The sequence below is a fragment of the Epinephelus moara genome, chromosome 10 (assembly GCF_006386435.1).
Source record: "Epinephelus moara isolate mb chromosome 10, YSFRI_EMoa_1.0, whole genome shotgun sequence".
In the NCBI taxonomy this organism is placed as follows: Eukaryota; Metazoa; Chordata; class Actinopteri; order Perciformes; family Serranidae; genus Epinephelus; species Epinephelus moara.
This window is the reverse complement of record NC_065515.1, coordinates 30532698-30551137: the sequence shown is the minus strand read 5'-3', so window position 1 is coordinate 30551137 and position 18440 is coordinate 30532698. Positions and strand designations below refer to the sequence as shown.

Sequence of the window (18440 nt, the reverse complement as noted above, 5' to 3'; positions counted from 1 at the left end):
GATGATACTCTCCTGTCTCCACCTCCTCCCTTGACACAGAAAGTGGAGAAAAGTATATATGACAGAAACCAGGAGATGAGCGAGACAAGGGACAAAAACATGCAGAGATAGAGCTGTGTGTATCTTTGAGTTACCATGGACACTGAGCCGTATGTGCTGTTGGGCTTCACCAGCTGCATTGGTTGCCAGGCAGGTGTATCTCCCAGAATCCTCAAGTCTTGCCTCGGTGACCTTCAGCATTCTGCCTGCCGACTCCAGCTGTGACGGATACAAACACAAACACAAAAAGAGGATTCAGACTGGTAATTACCTCTAATGTTGAAATGTGAGCATAAAAACCTTCTACATTATACTGCGTAATCTCTGTCTTCAAGCATGACCCTATTTGTTCAAATTCATGAATTAATATTCAGTCACTCAGGGGACCAACCTCAAGGTTCCCCTGTGTTGTGTCAACAGGTCGGCCATCTTTGAGCCAGGTAATGCTGGGAGGAGGGATGCCACTTGAGATGCACTCCAGACTGATAGGTTTGTGGAGAACCACTGAACGTTCAGCAGGCCCAGTGGTCCGGATGGATGGAGGAACTGTGGAGATTAAGAGGACAGCATTAATCACTTAAAAACGCTTAACAGCAAATTCAGAGATAAGCGGTATTACAAAAAGGCAGAGAATAGAGTATTTACCCAAAGTGGGAGCATCCCTGTGGCTTGCATTAAAGCACAAATTAAATTTATTACAATTACAGTGCATGCAAAGCTATTAAATATATACATTTGTTGTCAGAAAACAATGAATTTTCATGCAAATCATATGACAAAGCATTTCAATATTTATACCGTGGACAACCACGTTGAAGTCCCTCTCATGGTCTCCTGCTTCATTAGTGGCCACACACTGGAAACGAGCCGTGTCGGAGACCTGAGCGCGGGAAACGATCAGCCGTCGACCATTGGCTGCCACCCGCAACCCTTCGCTCTGTCTGACTGGCTTTCCATCTTTATACCACCTGTAAAAGAAAAGTTTACACGGTGAATATGTGTATGCATGTGTTTGCATATCTGTTTGCATGAGATGGAGATCTTACGTGATGACAGGTGCAGGTGTTCCAGTGGCGTGACACTCCAGTTCCAAAGGGCTGTTGATTATCACCGTGCTGTCTGTCACATCATCAGCTCCATCAATGAAAGGAGGAACTAGGATTGAGAAAAATGAATTTATTTATTTCAATGTTTTTCTCTCTAGAAAACCACAATAAATGCACAATTAATTTTCTTATATTTAAGAGAGGTTAATCACGTTATAATGAACTAAAGGCTGTTTTTAAATATTTCCATTCTTTAATTTATCAAAACTTTGAAACAGTCATTCCATTACTTTTTTATATTCCTTCTCTAATTCTGCTGCTGATCGTAGCAATATTGGAAAAGATCAGTAAAAATGGTGAGAGGAGTCTACAGATAAAATTTTTTGCCTGAGGTCTCCCATAAGTATATCAGTGCAGACATGCGACGCCACAGTGAAATGGCAGGTGTCGGTTTCCCATGTGGACTGCACACATGGTGCAGATAGCAACAGCCTAAGCAGGAAACAGCAGAGTCAGCTCAGCTTTCACATGAGTTGTCGTGGCCGAGTGGTTAAGGCGATGGACTAGAAATCCATTGGGGTCTCCCCGCGCAGGTTCGAATCCTGCCGACAACGGCACAATGTTTTCCAGCTGGTGCAGACCGCTAATAAATAAACTGCACAACAGGCTGTAGTTGTTGGAGTGATTAGCTTTGCTCATAGAGACTGAAATACCGGAGAGGGTGCTTCCTATCTGCGCTGTGTTTACAGAGTGCTGATCCATTACAGGCAAATTTAGACAACTGCTTCATACCCAGAAGAAAACACTGCTTTTACCCCCGGCATTTACTGATAGGCATCGTAAAAGAGATAGAGGTAGAAATACATAAAAGCAAATTGAGTTTTTACTAACCACTTGGAGCCATGTTGAGAGTGCTTTTTCAGGATATTTTCTGATTTATGGTGACAGCTTAAGCCACATGGCTGTAGATATAACAGTACGGCTTAGGTAACATGTACCAAGATAAGACCTCAACAAATGTCCTGGCTCATGGCAGCTGTAAAACACTTGTAACTGGGTGGCCACATTCTCTCTGATGTGTTTTTACCTGGTTTTGGCTGAATCAAATGTTTGGCTATTTGTTTTAAACTTGTCTTTGTAAGCAGCAAACTAAATACTGAACTGCTGTTCACTGACTTAGCAGGGAGACAAGTCCTTCTTTATTTCATTCACAATTTGAGTCAAACAGTAACTAGAAATAAGGTCCAAAATGGAAATCGATAGTGAGGCCAGGCCAAGGTTATAGAATGGCCACAACATGTATGCGCATAAACAAGCCAACCTCCTAGAAAAGTTATCCTCTATAAGATTTAAAAAGGTACAGTACACACTTGTTGTCCCACCATGTCTTGTTTGTTTGGGCCTGTCAGATAGTGACACCGCATTGATATAAAACAATAAGGCACGAGTGTGTGAGCATGTGCTGTGTAAGTTAGTGTCAGTACAGTTTATGGTTATTTTTGTGTGTTTTCCATACCTAAAACTCTGACATCATATTTGACCTCCTTCTCTCCAGCGATGCTCGTAGCCACGCAGATGTAACGTCCTGAGTCCGACACCGTAGCTGAGAGGATTTCTATTTTACTGCCCTGCTCGAGAAGACGGACACTTTCACCATCACGCACAGGCACTCCATCCTTCAGCCAGGTGAGGGAGGGGGGAGGGTGTCCCCCAGCCTCACACTCCAGAATCAGAGGCTTACTGAGGACCACTTTCCGCTCAGTTGGCCCGTCATCACCCCCTGCAATGGTGGGAGGCACTGGGGGGGGGGGGGGGGCATGCATAAAATAGGAACAGAACAAAAGGAGGGTTAAAGCTTCAACAACTTTTCTGCTTGACTGGTATCTTATTTCCAACGCACACTTGAGGCTTTCATCATCCAACAACATGTAAAATTGCTTAATGCATCAAGTCCCCCGATCTGTATCCATTTTTGTGATTTTCAGGGATCAAGGATTTTATTTTTTACATTAAAATGTTTGCCGACTATCCACAGCTGTTTGAAATTATTCTTGACTGCTGCAAATGTCTTTATGCTTTGTGAGTGAAGCCAAATGCCTTACAGCTCTGATTAATGAAATAATAAGCTTCAGAGCTCATAACATATGCGAAGGCCTGCAAATGCAGACAATGGGAACTTATGTCCAGAGAGTTCCTCTGTTCAGAAACCTTCCTTGGTGCCAAAATGTGCCTCAGATTTTCTAAGTCATTTAGTGAAGATGAGTTTCTAAAAGATTTTGTTGCAAACTGACATACAGCACAATTAAAATGAAAAGTGTGGAGATTATCAGGTGTCACATGCCAGGTTCTTACAGTAAACGTCCAGTTCATAGCTCTTCTCAGCGTTCCCGGCCACACTGGTCACCTTGCAGGTGTACTGGCCGGCATCTGCCGCCTGCGCCCGAGGGATCTTCAAGTAGTGGCCTCGCTCAACGTACTGAACCTGTCGATTGGACAGGATGGCCTCTCCGTTTCGGTACCAGGTGATGGTGGGAAGCGGCACTCCACGTGCCTCACACTCCAGTGTTACCATTGTGTCCAGCAGAGCTGTGACCCCTGTGGTTATGTTACCACCTTTGATGGACGGGGGCACTGGAACAATGGCACAAAAATGACAAAATCTGCAATTTAGCCAGTCATTTAAATGTCACAGTTATGACTGACAATGATTACAGAAATAAACAAGTTTGCGTATTTCACTTATCTCTGCAGTTTAAATCAATTGCCAGTTGCTTACCCAAAAGCGATCGTTGTTGGCAGCATGACGTCACAGGGATTCAGTCTATAAAGACTAGGCTTTACACACAGTACCTGAATGGATATGATCTGTGAAAATCCACACTCACCATAGACACTGAGGTTGAAGTCTTTGGATTGTTTGCCAGCTGTATTCACGACACTACACTGGTAGCGGGCCTTGTCGCCAAGACGGGCACTTTTTATCCTCAAAATCTGACCCTTGTTGATGACCTCTAGATTAGGATCACCAAGAAACACCAGCCTGGAAACAAAGGTTTGACCCGGTTTATTCAATTTGTTTCACAAAGCTCAGCATAACATGGAGTGTGGAGTCTGGATATTAGAAGGTGCTTACTTCCTGTCCTTGTACCACTGGATTGTGGGAAAGGGCACACCTTGCACGTTGCACTCCAGACTGATCTCCTGTTTGACAATGGCTGAAACATCTTGAGGAGAGTCTGACCCTACAATGGTCGGTGGAACTGAGAAACAGAGTGAGAGAAACACAGATAAATGAGTATTTATAAGTCATTTCAGAAATACATTGTGTGCCATACAGTAATTGTCAGACAAATAAACATACAACTATAATCATTGCATATTGCTTGACTTATCAAGGAACTGATCTAATAACAAAGTCCAGGAAGTTAAGAGTTGTACACATGTGGCTGCTTTTCTGTATTAAAAGGGTTTAAATGGTTTTCCATTAAACTGAAATTAATGACATGTTCTGTATGTCCACAAGTCTGCATGCATCTCTTTCCCCATAATTCTTGGAGTTTCCATGAACAACTGCTCACTGCCCTTACTCACCCAGCACATCCAGGAAGAAGTCCTTTTCTGTGCTGCCAGCAATGTTGATGGCTTTACAGCTGTAGCTGCCTGCGTCTGCTGTGGCTGCCTTCAGTAATCTCAGGGTTTTCCCCATGTCAAGAATCTGGATGCTGTTGCTAGCAACCACCTGTCGATTAATAATAAATCAAGTCAAACACAAAAGCAAAAACAACAGCATGAGTTACAGTTTAGGAAATACTGTCTGACAGTTAATACGGGACTAATTGTAAGACATCACGATAAAAGGATTCAAACTAAAAAGCTGCAGCTTACAATTCAGGCAGAATTGAAAAACAACTGTTGTCTGCGAGCCAAGGATCTATTCAGCTGAGAAAACATTAGAAGTTTTAAATTGTTGCTTCGAGCCAAGAACATTCAGAAAGCAGAGAATCCTTCGTTAGATTGTTTATAATTAACAGATTGAACAGTTTAACTGATTTTCCCATCTGTGCCTTGCAGGAATAAGTAGTAAGGCAGCCAAGGGAACAAAAAGCAGCCAGCTAACTGGGATGTTGCAGTACAATCGTGTGCTAACTCTCTCTCTTCTCGCAACAATTTATCATACTTATTCTGTCATTAAAGCATTGACCATGCTGCCACCATGGCTGGCCTGTCTGGTCATTGTTACACACACATACATACGCACAGGATGCGCGGTGGTTTAATGTCTGTTCTCTTGGACGGTGTACCCTGTGATCAGAGCTCGTTCAGTCTTTATGAGCACTTTCATTAATAATTGAAAGGAAAGGTCATTATAATTTCTCATTACTTTCATGCATGCAAAGTTTTGTGATCCAGTCCTTTAAAAGGACTTACTAAACCACAGTTTAAGTATATGTTATGAAAATTATATGGTAGCACGTAGTCTGTCTGACTGTGTCTTTGATGTGTCTATTTACCTTTAAAAGAACATTTGTACTGGATGTTTTTATAACGACAATGGATGGATGAAAAATATGTTAACAGCTTATTAAACAGGATTTCACCTACAGGAGTCCCATCCTTGTACCAGGTGATGACTGGGGTCGGACTTCCTATGACATCACACACCAAGCTGGTGGACTGGCTCAGGACCAGCGACACGTTGCCTGGTGTTTCCCCGTCACGGAAAACTGGAGGCACTGTGGAAGTGTCAAAGGTGATTATCGAGCATTAAGCATTAGTTACAATTATAACAAAAAATAGTTGGAATGATTCATTTTCCATAACCCCTTGTCCTGATGCAGGGTACTATCCCGGCTGTCATTGGGCAGACAGACTATCACAGGGTGACACATAGAGACTGAAAATCATTCATGCTCACATTCACACCTACGGGAAATTTAGAGTCACCAGTAAACCTAACCTGCATTAGGAGTGAGGCAAAAAATTGATACAGCATAGTATCATAATATTTTTGTCTGGCAATATCGTATCGTAACAGATGCCAACTATCGATTTTTTTATTATATAGATTATTTATACTTCAAATACAAATTAAACTTTGTGGTAGCCTACTAGAATAATATAATCAATTGTCTTTCGGTCCACTACATGTTACTGCAATAAAAATCACTGAAGTAAAAAGATTGTATCTTATTAGATAAAACAGATTTTGACAAAGTTTGACAAAGAGCTGGTCAATTACCATTAACTTTGAGCTGGTACTTCCTCTCAGTGGATCCAGCATCATTGACAGCAGCACAGACATACTCTCCGTTGTCCAGCGGTGACACAGAGGCCAGAATCAGCAGTGTGCCGTCCTCCAGGATGGACACACCAGGCTCATTACCCGTCAGTTCCTGGCCATTACGCATCCACCGAATCACTGGCTTAGGAAGACCTGAAAGAGTGAAGAAGATAGCAGAAGGATCAAAATGAAACCAAAACCACTGACAAATATGAAATGACAAGTTGTATTTGATATAGTCATGATTGTAAAAGTACAGTGTTTACTTTTAGCAGAACTAACTTTGCCTCACTAAACATCACTTCTGATAGGAGTGTAAGTAGTTTTGATCTCCTGCACAGGGAAAGAAAATAATCAGTGATTTTCCTCTTCAATATAACAGGTAGGTGTAAATTTACCATTACCTTTTGCAGGGCAGGGGAATGCAATGCGCTGGTTTGCAACTCTCTCCTGCAGGGGACTATTGAAGGGGGGCTCCAATACCTCCACCACAGGGGGTACTGAAAACACACAAACACACAATCGATTAAAAAAAATTACACTGTACTGAATTAGTCATCATTTCAACAAAGCATTATAAACTAAACTGAACATACCGTACAGCATGTCATACTTTAGCACATGTACAGTGTTTTGTGCTTAATCCATAAGTATAATGAACACAATGCAAGTCTGTAGGATCAAGACATTGGGCCTCACTCACCAACAGTTCTGATGAAGAAATTTTCTCTTAAAACACATTTACACAGTTTTCGTATTTGACATATTTGTGCAGAATAAATTGGTTATTCTACAGTTGTATGAAAATTAAATGATTTATCTTACAATAACGTTTTTTTATAATCTATAATTTTTACTACACCACACTGCACTACACTTATACATTCACACCTGTTATGTTATACTGTTATATTCATGGGTATCATGCCATCTAACAGTTAGCACTTGTCTGTCCTCCTGACAGTTGTGCTTCTATAATGCATAAAGTTTGCGGTTTGGGGGTCGGGTGGTTAATTAACGCGTAGTTTTAGCGTGCTGTGCATCCTTTTTGTGTTCTTTTATGTGCACTCCTGATGCTAGTAATTATGACAACTCATTTGCCATTCAATTTCCGCAGATGTAGGCTACCTCTACTTCAAAACAGAAGGTTTTTTTTTCTTTTTTTAATGTTTGGAGTCCAGTGCTCCACTCTCTTCAGACTTTAATTTAGGCAACTTTTTCTTCTTCTTCAGTTTCTGTGTGCACACAGCCCTGCCGTCTCATGCCCTTTTATGGGGATTTGCCAAGTGTTTACTTATGCTAATTACGATCAACTTGCCCGTGCTTTCAACTTACAAGAACAATGAGCTTCATCATTGTAGGAACACAGGTGCAAACAATTCTGCGGTTTGAGAACACGTCATGAATCTGATGTGGACTTTTCTTTTAAAGAACAAATAAAGAAAAAACCTCGGGAAGATACTGGTGAATGAGGCCCATTAACTGCAGTGTTGTTGTAGCCTACTTGAGATTGGTCTTGGTCTCGAGACCTGTTTTATGACCACTTTTTAAAGGTCTCAGCCTCGTCTCGGACTCCACTGGATTTTTACTCAGTTATGTCTCAGTCTTAGACAAAGAGGACTCCGTATTTTATTTCAAGACCAGTGAAGACCACCACTTTGGGGATATCACTAAATAGCCTGTATGAAAAATCGTATATCTTATATAACATCTTGTATCACAAGTGTGTCATGTAGTGTGGGACTCGCACTGGTCTGGTCTTGGTTTTGACACAGTCTCAAACCTTCAAAGTCTTGCTCTTGTCTTGGTCTTGATACGCTCTGATCATAACTTGCTCTCAGTTTAGGTGGTCTTGACTACAACCCTGATTAACTGAAACCAACCTTGCACGAGAAGCTGAACTTGAGCCTCGTCTCTGCCTGCAGTGTTGGTGGCCGTGCAAGTGTAGGTTCCTTCGTCAGCCAGCCCCACATATCTCAATGCCAGGCTGCCATCAGGTGATACTGGGTACCGCTTACCATCCTTAGTCCAGGTGAGGGTGGGCTCTGGAACCCCTCTCACCATACATGGCAGCTCCACAGGGTGACCCACCTGCACCTTCATTACTCTGGGGCCAGCCTGTATGCTGGGGGGGACTGCAGGACAGAAGATTTAATAAGCATTAGAACCTAGTCTGCACCTGCATGTTATGGACAACCTGGAAGTTTAGTTTCTCTAGTGTATGTGCTGCTTTTATTTAGTATATATTCTATTTAATCCCACATGACAGTATCTCTTGACACTGCAACTCGCGTATTAAAGAAAAAGTTTTAGCTGTTTGAATTAAAAATGCTCTTCACTTTAATCAGTTGGAATTAATTACATGGCTGCTACGGGATAAGAACATATTTTTTAAAATAAATTCAGTCAGCAACTACGACCCAAATTATTTGCACTATTCATCACGTGATCTTTTAATAGTGCCTCTAAATTTACTTAAACATAGCAGACTGACAAACAGAAATTGTTACACTGCCAAAGATAATATAATTATTCAATTTGTATTTTCAATCTTTGAACTTACCCAAAACACTTAGCTCAATGGATTGTGTCAGGTTGCCGGCAATATTTGAGGCAACACACACATAAAGGCCACTGTCTGACACTCTGGTCTCCAAGATCTTCATGGAGCCTGAGGGAAGCTCAGTGTGCCTGAGAGGAACACAAACACACACGAATACAGCATTTTTTGGCGATTTTTTTTCCACTCAATAACTTGTTCAGTAATTTCTGTAAACAGATACTGCAATAAATCTTACTAATCCACCATCAACCACGATTACAGCTGCTGTGGCAGACGCACAGTAGGTACAACAGATCACAGAGAAGAGTACGATTACTCAGTCATCTTATGAAACCACAAACTGTACCCTGAGGCCATGACTGCTCCAGAATTATAGCACAGCAATGCAGACAGCATGGAGGTTCTCTTAGTCTTTTAGAACTACAAATCTAATCTTTACTTTGAGGTTGCAGCCAGGTTAGTATGGTTTTAACAGATGCTTATTCATAGTTCACAGACAATATTATTCATGTGGTGTAATATAAGGCGATTTTGGTCAAAAATTGCTGAATATTGAACTCCAGCAGTCTACAAGGAGTTGTTGGATTATAAATGAACATCAGTGCTGTGTGTTTTATGTGTTTTACCTGGGAGAGAACGGTGAGATGAGCTGCCTCTCCTTGGCCCAGCTTATAGTGGGAGGCGGGACACTGTGGACCTCACATGGCAGGATGGCATCCTCACCTTCAATCACTGACATTCTCATTGGCTCTGCTGAGCCTCCGGCGCCACCGTCATTGGATCTGGGACGGACTGCACGTACATATACAGAAACAGTGACTCAATTCAATGCTCTTAGAAATACATGTGAAAATTTCAGACAAGGTATACGTAAAGTACAATGACATGAACGATAACTTAATATAAATAAAGAAAGGACAAGAGGAGATTTTTATCAAATTGCCTGTTGATGCAATAAGTGCATTAGTATTGCTCCTTCCTGTGCTGAATACCAGCTGTGTCAATTAAATTAAAAAGTGGACAGAAGGTTGACACTTTTTTTTTTTTTAAACTACACCATGTCCTCCATTAATGCAAGCACAGGCAATGGGGGTTGGTTGACATGGACAATAGCACACTAAAAACTCTAAGGGAAAGTGGAGAAAATTGACCAATGAGCATGACTGTAAATGTCTGTGTATTGTAGGTTTTGGAGACATTAAAGTTTACAAGTTTGGCCTTAAGATTAGCTTTACGAATTAACAACAATCACTGAGACTGGCTCATGGACAAGGTAAACTACAGTTAAGCCGTCTGTCATTGTGCCGTGAGGTCATTTTCTCGCAAAATCCGACCCTGTGACATGACTTGTTATGTAGTTTGCCAGCTGGTAGAGGCTGCTAAACGTCTTGGCAATGATCACAGAATAATACATTGTATTGTTGATGTCAAAAGCTTCATACAGCTCCTTTGTCTTTGTACAGACTTTATCCAGGCTTTTTGCTGCTGATGAGGTTTACCATAGACAGTGAGCTGGACCTTCCTTGAGGCGTAGCCGGCAGCGTTGGTAGCTGTGCAGATGAACTCTCCAGTCTCGTTTCCAGAGGGGGAGGTGATGAGGAGGCTGCCGTCAGAATCCAGGGAGAAGTCTGGACCACCCAAGTACAGCAGCTCCCCACCCTTCAAAACAAATCACAGCAGGGAAAGGGCAGGGGCCAGAGTTTGTTTCATTAACTTTATTAACACTTGACATATCCAGGAAAAAGGTAGGATGTGTGGTTTGACCTACTAAGTGCTCTTAAATTTATGATTTGATTTTCTTCCCTGCTGCTGAATAAAAAAGCTGTGAATAAAAATGTGAATAAATATACCATAGAAAAAACACAAAACACAAAGCAAATGTGATGTCAATGCATGAGGACTGTGTCATCGCTGTACTGTCCTTTTGGATCTTACATGACTAAGCTGACTTGATTGATGTTATAGAGAAAAGTAAAGGAATCAGAGGGAATCACATCTTCACAGCTGGTGCAAAACTTAGCAGGATCAAGTTTCATGTGTCCCTGTAGCCCAGTTCACTTTAACAGCATCACTTTTACAACTCCGAGAAAAAGTAAAGAGTAAAAGATGGAAAAGAGGGAGGAATTGCCCACATACACACACTGGCTTACAGTACAATCTAACACACAAAAGTGCACATGTAAATACTGAGACCAGTGTACAGGCCAGTGGCCACAGGTAAGCTGATATCATGAGGCAGCACACGAGGCACACACATGTACCCTCACACAGACACACAGGCATTTTCCTATCATGTGCTATTGTCTGGCCAGAGCTCATCGATAGAGTAGGCATTGTACTAAAAATATGCAGCAACCCTGACCTTTGACACAAAAAACCCCACAAGGATCTGTCCCCTTGTAGCTGAAAACAGTGCATCCACATCCACAGCCAGAGTACATGAATCAAATAGTACACAAGCTGCATAACAGCATTCACTTGTAAGAGTCAAGAGGTGAATCTGTGCAGTGCATAAGTGGAAGTTTGTGAGTCAAGACATCATAAAATGCCTCTTGGACATGCAAAGCTGTCAGAAACATGTTGTGACTGGGATGGCATGACGATGCTTACTTTGGCGATAGAGTCTCATATGGTGATAGTTGGCCAAAATGTGATGCAACATGAGCTGTTGGCTGTCACACATTTGGCCTGCGTCTTTTTACTGATTCAACTACATACTCATTTCATGTGGTTTCCTTCCATCTCCCTTTCTATTATTCTGCCATTTATAGAAATAGAATACGAAAGTTGTCAATTGCAGGGATACAGCACATCATAGCAAGCAGAGCACTGGCTCTTATTTGTTGTACTTAAGATCCAGAGAGGTGACACCAATACATACCTTGGTCCAAGTAATCTCAGGGGTGGGCATCCCATTGGCACGGCAAGGCAGAGTTATGGGCGAGCCCTCAATTGTGCTGAACACTTGAGGGCCATACTGAATGGTAGGAATCACTGGAAACGAGTAGACACAGTTAGTCTAATATGTTTTTTTGTGCACACATACATTTATTAAAGTATTTACTAACTATAGTGGATGTACAGATTCTCTGTGCATACTGTGCGTTTGGTTGACTGTGTGTGTCTCTTATTTTATTCTTCCCTTTCTTGTCTTTTCCCTCCCTCCTTCACTATCTGTCTCGTTTTTGTTGTTTGTCACGACGCTGGGAATCTGCAGAAAAGATCAGCCCTGGGAGGCTTGGAGCATCTTCTTGGAAATGAAAAATGTGATTTAACTAAACAACAAAATCACACGCAGCGCACACAATAAGAGCCTGTATTGCATGGTGGTCTCCTATCTGCACTGTTTCCATGTACTTGGCATTATGTGGGATCTTCGGGAGAGTATTTCTCATAGGTTATGGCAAATGTAACTATAAACTGACCTACATAGTGTAAATGTCCAGTGCTTTGTGTATGTACAGCTGAGAAGGACTGACCTCATTTCAAGAACAGAGGGAGCCAGTGTTTTTACGTACATGCTGCGGACAATTCCTGTTTAAGTTGGTAGGATCTGGCATTGACTGACTTTAGTTTAAATGGAGAACACATTTCCCCCTCTCAGTGTGCTCCAAACTCTGCCATTACCCTCAGCTGCTCCTGGTTTAAATGCAACCTCAAAAATAATCCTATTCATGAGGTTAAGAGCCCTGCGCAGCATAAAGGAGACATTTAAGCGGGGCAGTGAGAAATGGAGGAGGTCACAGAACAAAAGAAAAATAAAAAACAGAGGGGGCATTTCATAACTAATAAAATATTTTCAATGGACTTTTTCACTGAAGATGTTCTGACTCATCATAGCAGAAAAAGCACAGGTGATTAGTAACATTAACCATGGCTCAGTTCCATGAAGTATCCCTGTATGCACAATACCAGGTATTAAATGTTCATATTCATCTTATAGATGCTAAATATAGAGATGTAAAGAAAAATATTGCTAGATCAACAGGAGCATTTTCTGTTTCTTCTTGTTAGGTGCATTGCTATGTTTTATATTACATTAATGTCAACAGCTGCTGGTATGTGGAATTGTGCAAGCCTTGTACAGTCATGTATAATTCCATGTGCCTAGTTTATGGGTTCTATTACTTAGCCTTAATGATCTCCTGATTTGGTGTCACTGTGAATGTGAGATATCTACTGCTGTCTCTAGTTTTTGTTTTATTTAATTTTATTAATGAATGTCTTGTCTTGTTTTTTGTGTTTTGTGTGAACCCCAGGAAGAGTAGTCATTACTGTGGCGACATCTGATGGGGGATCCTGAATATGTGTTTGTCCTGCTAATTTGAAACACACAATATAAGTCTTGCTAGTGCTCAAAAAACTCCATGAAGTACCTTAAAGACTAAACTACTGTGCTTTTCCTCATTTTTGTGCATATGCATGTCTGTTTATAGTTGGTTTGTATCCAAGTTTTTGTACATTACCATAGACGTTGACAGTGGTGGTATGGTTGGTAGCTCCAATAACATTTTCAGCCAAACAGGTGTAGTCCCCCGCATCTTCCAGTCGGACTCTTTCAATATGCAGACTTCCGTCCCTCCTCACTGTTACATACTGGTCTGAGCTAACCTGAAAGATTTCAACGTTTAAAATGGTTCAAAATAAATCATGCCTATTTAACTCTGACATTGAAGACTTTTAAACACATTTCCTCTGTGTGTACTCACCAAGCCGTAGTTGTGTAGCCACTGTCTCTCAGGCAGCGGATTCCCAGCCAACAGCACACAGGGTAAAGTCACCTGCTGGTCCTCGATCACACTGAGCACAGTCGGACTCATCGCAATGACAGGCGAGACTGCAGATACCATGCAAACAATTATACAGGGCTTATGTAAAAAAAATTAAGAAGGCTGAGGGGATGACAGAAAAGTATTCAAGGAAATTATTAAGTAGATTCATATCAGCAGGCAGCTGTAAAAATCCTGTGAATCTATTTCAAAATAGCAGAATGATCTGTGCATAGAGACCAGAGACATACACACACACAGGACAAGTACCTCAGAACCAAACTAGTTACTTCAGTCCTGTTCATCCTTAAAGAAATCTCACATTTGTCTGTTCATTCAATCAACTTCACACTTGGCGGGTGTATTGCTGAGGACCCAAGGAAGTGCAGTCTCAAGACAGAGCTCTTAAGATCTTAAGATATTTATTAGTCGTCTGTTATTTAAACACTGTGTAGTGTATTGAGAAGAGGGGATTCCTATTAACTGTTACACCGCTGAACAGTCTTTCTCTCGGAGAGATAGGAGATTATAAACTCAAATGACGTGTGTACTCTGGCATTGCAAGGGGATACAACTATGTCATAGCAGATGTATTGCTCAGGACCCAAGGAAGCACAGCGTGTGAAGATGATTAAATGAGCAGTTCTTTTTTCATGTTATCATTATTTTTTAGGGATTTTTGCCTTTTATTATAGAAAAGACACAGAGCAAAGTGTGACCAGACATCGAACCTGAGCCACTGTTAAGGACTCAGCCTACATGGGGCACACACTGGATGAGCACTTCTTGAGAAAGCTGCAAGCAGCAGTACCAGAGGCCAAGCAATCGGCTGAACAGGCATGTTTTCAACAGGCATTGTACTAGTGAAATAAGATGCAGAATACATGACAAATGTTTCAAATTTGGTGTGTCAAAAGAATGCACAAAAAAGTGAGGGTGTATTTATTTTCAATATACTAATGATCAAAGGTCTTCATGTCTAGTAAAACTCAAAGGAAGCACATGTGTAAGTGTTTGTGTGTGTACCGTATGATGTACATGGGAAGCTTGGTTGCTATAAACAATGCAGAATATACAGTGTACATTTTCCACAGCTGCTTAAAGTATCAACACACCCCTTTCTCCCCTCACATATGCATACCTATACACAATACATAAACACACTTAATGACATCACAATTGTCTAAATGATTTGGCTGTATTCACAAGGACAGTGCTGATGTCACCTGTGGGGGCTGTGATAGACAACAGGGTGTCGTCAAGAGGAATTTGACAGCTGCCCTTACTGGCCTGGGAACACAGCTTCACAAGAACACATACACACATAGACGTACGCCATTGCTCTCTACTTGTACTATTGTCCAAAAAAGCTTCTTTACATGTGCTTCTGTGTTGGGTGTGTGTGTATCTCATGAGATAATATTGTCAGTAGGGAAATGGGGCAGTGGGGCAGTAATACATGTCATCTGGGTGGGTCTTTGGTTTCTAACCTTTGGCCCACATATAAGAGCTCAGTGTGTTTCCACTGTAAAGAAAACGGTGAAACAGAAACAGTGGTTAATAAGGCCCATGTGTTCAAACACACCCACTGAAATGTGCTAATGAACTCACACTCATGTGTAAAGACTGGAACAGGGACTCAAACACACACATCCACAAGGACATACAGACAGTTGAAGGTACTCAAAGGTATTGTATGTTGTTTTAGGAAATGTACTGGACACGGAGACCAGATATGATCTTTGATTAGAAGCACTCAGAAAACTTGATGGAAAAGGGAATGTAGGCAGTGTGAGTGTGTATGTAGACTCCCCACAGGGCCTTGTCTTTGAAGTGCACAAGACAGGCTGATCCACCGTTATCAATTTGGGGATTTTTAAGATTATTAACCAATCAATAATTAATCGCAGGGAGCACAAAAGTAAATCAAAAATGACAATGCCTGTTTCCTTTCTGAAATAACTGCACCCTGAAAACTCACACTGATTTGATTAAGAGATGCTAATTTCTAATCTCAGAGGGACAGGCAGACAAAAATAGACTTCTCAGACTCACCCAGTCCAGTCACAGTGATCCTGGCCTGGGCCTCGATCCTGCCAAAGTGGTTGTGAGCCTCACAGACATACATTGCCTCATCTTCCACCCACAGGCCTGAGAGAAGAAAAAAGGATTTTTATGTAGAGATAAACGTAGAGCATTTACATGTGTAACGTGTACGCATATATCCCACTAAAAAACTTACTGTTGATATGTAGAGCCTCCCTGCTCTGTGTAATAGTGCCATGTGCGCGAGGCCTGTTGAAAAGGGGAAGTCCATCCTCTCTCCTCCAGGTGACCTGGGGTTCAGGATGACCTTGGGTGAGGCACAGCAGGGTCACATTGGAGCCGATGTCCGACGCCACATCTGATGGCTCTCGAGTGAACTTGGGCGCGGCTGAAATAATCAAAATTGAAGATGGAAAAGGTGAAAAGGTTTAGGGGATGCTCATCCATCTGTATTGCATTGTACAGTCAATCAAGCTGTCCATCATGTAGGCTTGGGTTATTCATGACTGATTTTAGGACCAGATGTACTGTGTGTGTATGGAGCTCCAAAGTGTTCAATAGTACATAAATGAATAAATAATTACATGAATAAATCATAGAAAATAAAATGTATTTTATATTATGATTTTATAGTTCATTTTTGTTTCATAATAGACTTTTTTTTCAAAATGTGCTTTTTCAAAAGTCTGCTTTGTGTATGTGTAAAAGTCTTGCTTGCCCAGATCTTGACACACCCCTGTGAAACCCTGCTTAGGTGTAAACCAGAAACGTGTCCCTGGCCTGGTAAAGGCATCGTTCATTAACAGCACCAAAGCGGCCTTTGTGTCTTTAAACACAGGCATCACACACCAATGTCTACTGTGAGCCATAACAGCCATTCATTGATCGTCTAGTGTATAAGGGTCTAAAATGCATACCACCAAACAGCCACCCATTGCTGCCTTGCAACACAAGAAGCAAGCTATGACTCCATCATTACCAAACCCCACACTCTGCACATTCTTATTCTGAATTTATCATAATGAGAAGTGCTTTTACAAGGTTATTAAACATGGTGCCACACTCACCTCCTACATCCAGAGAGATCTTTCCTGACGAGGTGCCAGCAGCATTGACAGCTATACAGGTGTACTCTCCAGCATCGACATCCTGGGTCTCCCTGATTGTCAGTGTGCCTCCTAACGTGTCTACATCCAAGAGGGATGATGACTGCAGCTGAACATTACCTAGAAATGAGAACAAATGCAACAGAGTTTGGTCAGCCTGGTTCTTAAAAAATAAGTGTTATTTTGTGGGTGCTTGACCATACTAATAAATCCTTCTATGCAAAAGAAAAAAAAAAGTTTCCATAATTGAACGGAGGTGTTATTTTATCTTCACACTTGTACTTCCGTCATTCTCAGGTGTTACCTTTATACCACCAGATGTCAGGCTGTGGGACTCCAGACGCAGAGCAGGCCATCACTGTAGTTTCTCCAATGCCAATGAGAATATCACTCAAAGCCACGGTCACCACAGGAGATTCTGGGGAAGGAGAATTTTTGAACAACAGACAGAACACAGTGTGATGACAATATGGAAATGTAGCACATACTGTATGGATGTGCTGCTAAAGTAAATGTCTGTGTTTTTGTTTTTGTTTGTTATTTGTTTATTTGTGTTTTTATTATATTTGTTTTTTATCTTTAAATATTTTTATTTATTTCCAAATTTCGTGCATGTGCCCTGGAGTGGCGTGAATGTGCAGTGGTAAGTTACTGTTTCCTCACAGCAGGAAGAGTTCGAACCTGCCTGATATAGCAGGTATAGCTAAAGGATGGCTGGATGGATAGATGCAAGTGCTCTGTGGCACTCACCAATGTAAGTGAGGATGGAGGTCACTGTGTCTGTCCCAGCCTGGTTGCTAGCCAGGCAGCCATACACTCCCCCGTCTTTTTCTTCCATGTTTTTTATAATCAGTGTGCCACCGGGAGTCATCCTGTGTCTGAACACACATTACATACACAATTCAGTTTTTGTATAAAATACTAGTGATTCTGATTAAGACACACAATGATAGCACATAAAAGTCCTAAAATCTGCTCAGTTGAAAGGAGATGAATGCACCTGCTGGACGCCATGATGAACATGCCATTGTGGGTCCAGACCAGACGAGGTGGAGGGTAGCCGCTGGCCGAGCATCTGATCCTCACTTCATCTCCTGCTGTAAAGGTTTGGTTCAGAGGCTCGACTGAAACCCTGGGCACCTCTAGAGTCAAAGAGAAAAAATACAAATTTGCGAGATTAGTCAATAAATCAAAATCCTGTCTAAATCAGCCACTAGAAATCGGGCGAGCCGGCTACTTGCCTTTCAACTGAGAAAAGAGCAGTCAAGCCGCATTGTTCCTAAGATAAAACACCCGACATCTTTGACCGAGGTCTCACACCCAGAAGAAGTATCTGAGGCATTTCAAATTTTTTATAAAAAGCTTTATGATACACCAGAAGAAACACAAAACAAAAGGAAATTGGAAGTTATGTTCAAAAATCTTAATTTAGCAAAACTTTCTGTGTCTGAGGCGGATGAATTAGTAGCTCCTATTCGAGAAAGTGAGATACAAGACGTTATTAAGTCATTGAAAAACAACAAATCCCCTGGCACAGACGGTCTACCAGGTGAATTTTATAAGGCCTTTATGGAGGAGCTTGTGCCAAAA

At 41.5% G+C, this 18440-nt stretch overlaps 1 protein-coding gene and 1 non-coding gene across 3 annotated transcripts in view; one reads left to right on the top strand and one right to left on the bottom strand.

Annotated features, from left to right (window-relative positions):
- The window catches only part of hmcn1 (hemicentin 1), a 99840-nt gene that overhangs the window by 34172 nt on the left and 47228 nt on the right, over positions 1-18440 (bottom strand). For both annotated transcript variants that reach the window (XM_050054963.1, XM_050054964.1), the window contains exons 12-36: positions 17851-17992; positions 17601-17728; positions 17155-17268; positions 16812-16970; positions 15941-16132; positions 15754-15849; positions 13639-13766; positions 13396-13540; positions 11811-11923; positions 10429-10588; positions 9556-9721; positions 8930-9057; positions 8250-8501; positions 6771-6866; positions 6325-6519; positions 5688-5818; positions 4677-4824; positions 4219-4345; positions 3971-4125; positions 3438-3716; positions 2602-2883; positions 1086-1194; positions 838-1007; positions 431-585; positions 135-258 (exon numbers count right to left, since the gene is read on the bottom strand). In XM_050054963.1, the coding sequence (XP_049910920.1) occupies positions 135-258; positions 431-585; positions 838-1007; positions 1086-1194; positions 2602-2883; positions 3438-3716; positions 3971-4125; positions 4219-4345; positions 4677-4824; positions 5688-5818; positions 6325-6519; positions 6771-6866; positions 8250-8501; positions 8930-9057; positions 9556-9721; positions 10429-10588; positions 11811-11923; positions 13396-13540; positions 13639-13766; positions 15754-15849; positions 15941-16132; positions 16812-16970; positions 17155-17268; positions 17601-17728; positions 17851-17992 (3894 nt within the window). The remainder of the gene's footprint in view (positions 1-134; positions 259-430; positions 586-837; positions 1008-1085; positions 1195-2601; positions 2884-3437; positions 3717-3970; positions 4126-4218; positions 4346-4676; positions 4825-5687; positions 5819-6324; positions 6520-6770; positions 6867-8249; positions 8502-8929; positions 9058-9555; positions 9722-10428; positions 10589-11810; positions 11924-13395; positions 13541-13638; positions 13767-15753; positions 15850-15940; positions 16133-16811; positions 16971-17154; positions 17269-17600; positions 17729-17850; positions 17993-18440) is intronic.
- Positions 1618-1699, top strand: trnas-aga (transfer RNA serine (anticodon AGA)). Its single transcript has one exon. It is a non-coding gene; the product is annotated as a tRNA-Ser (tRNA).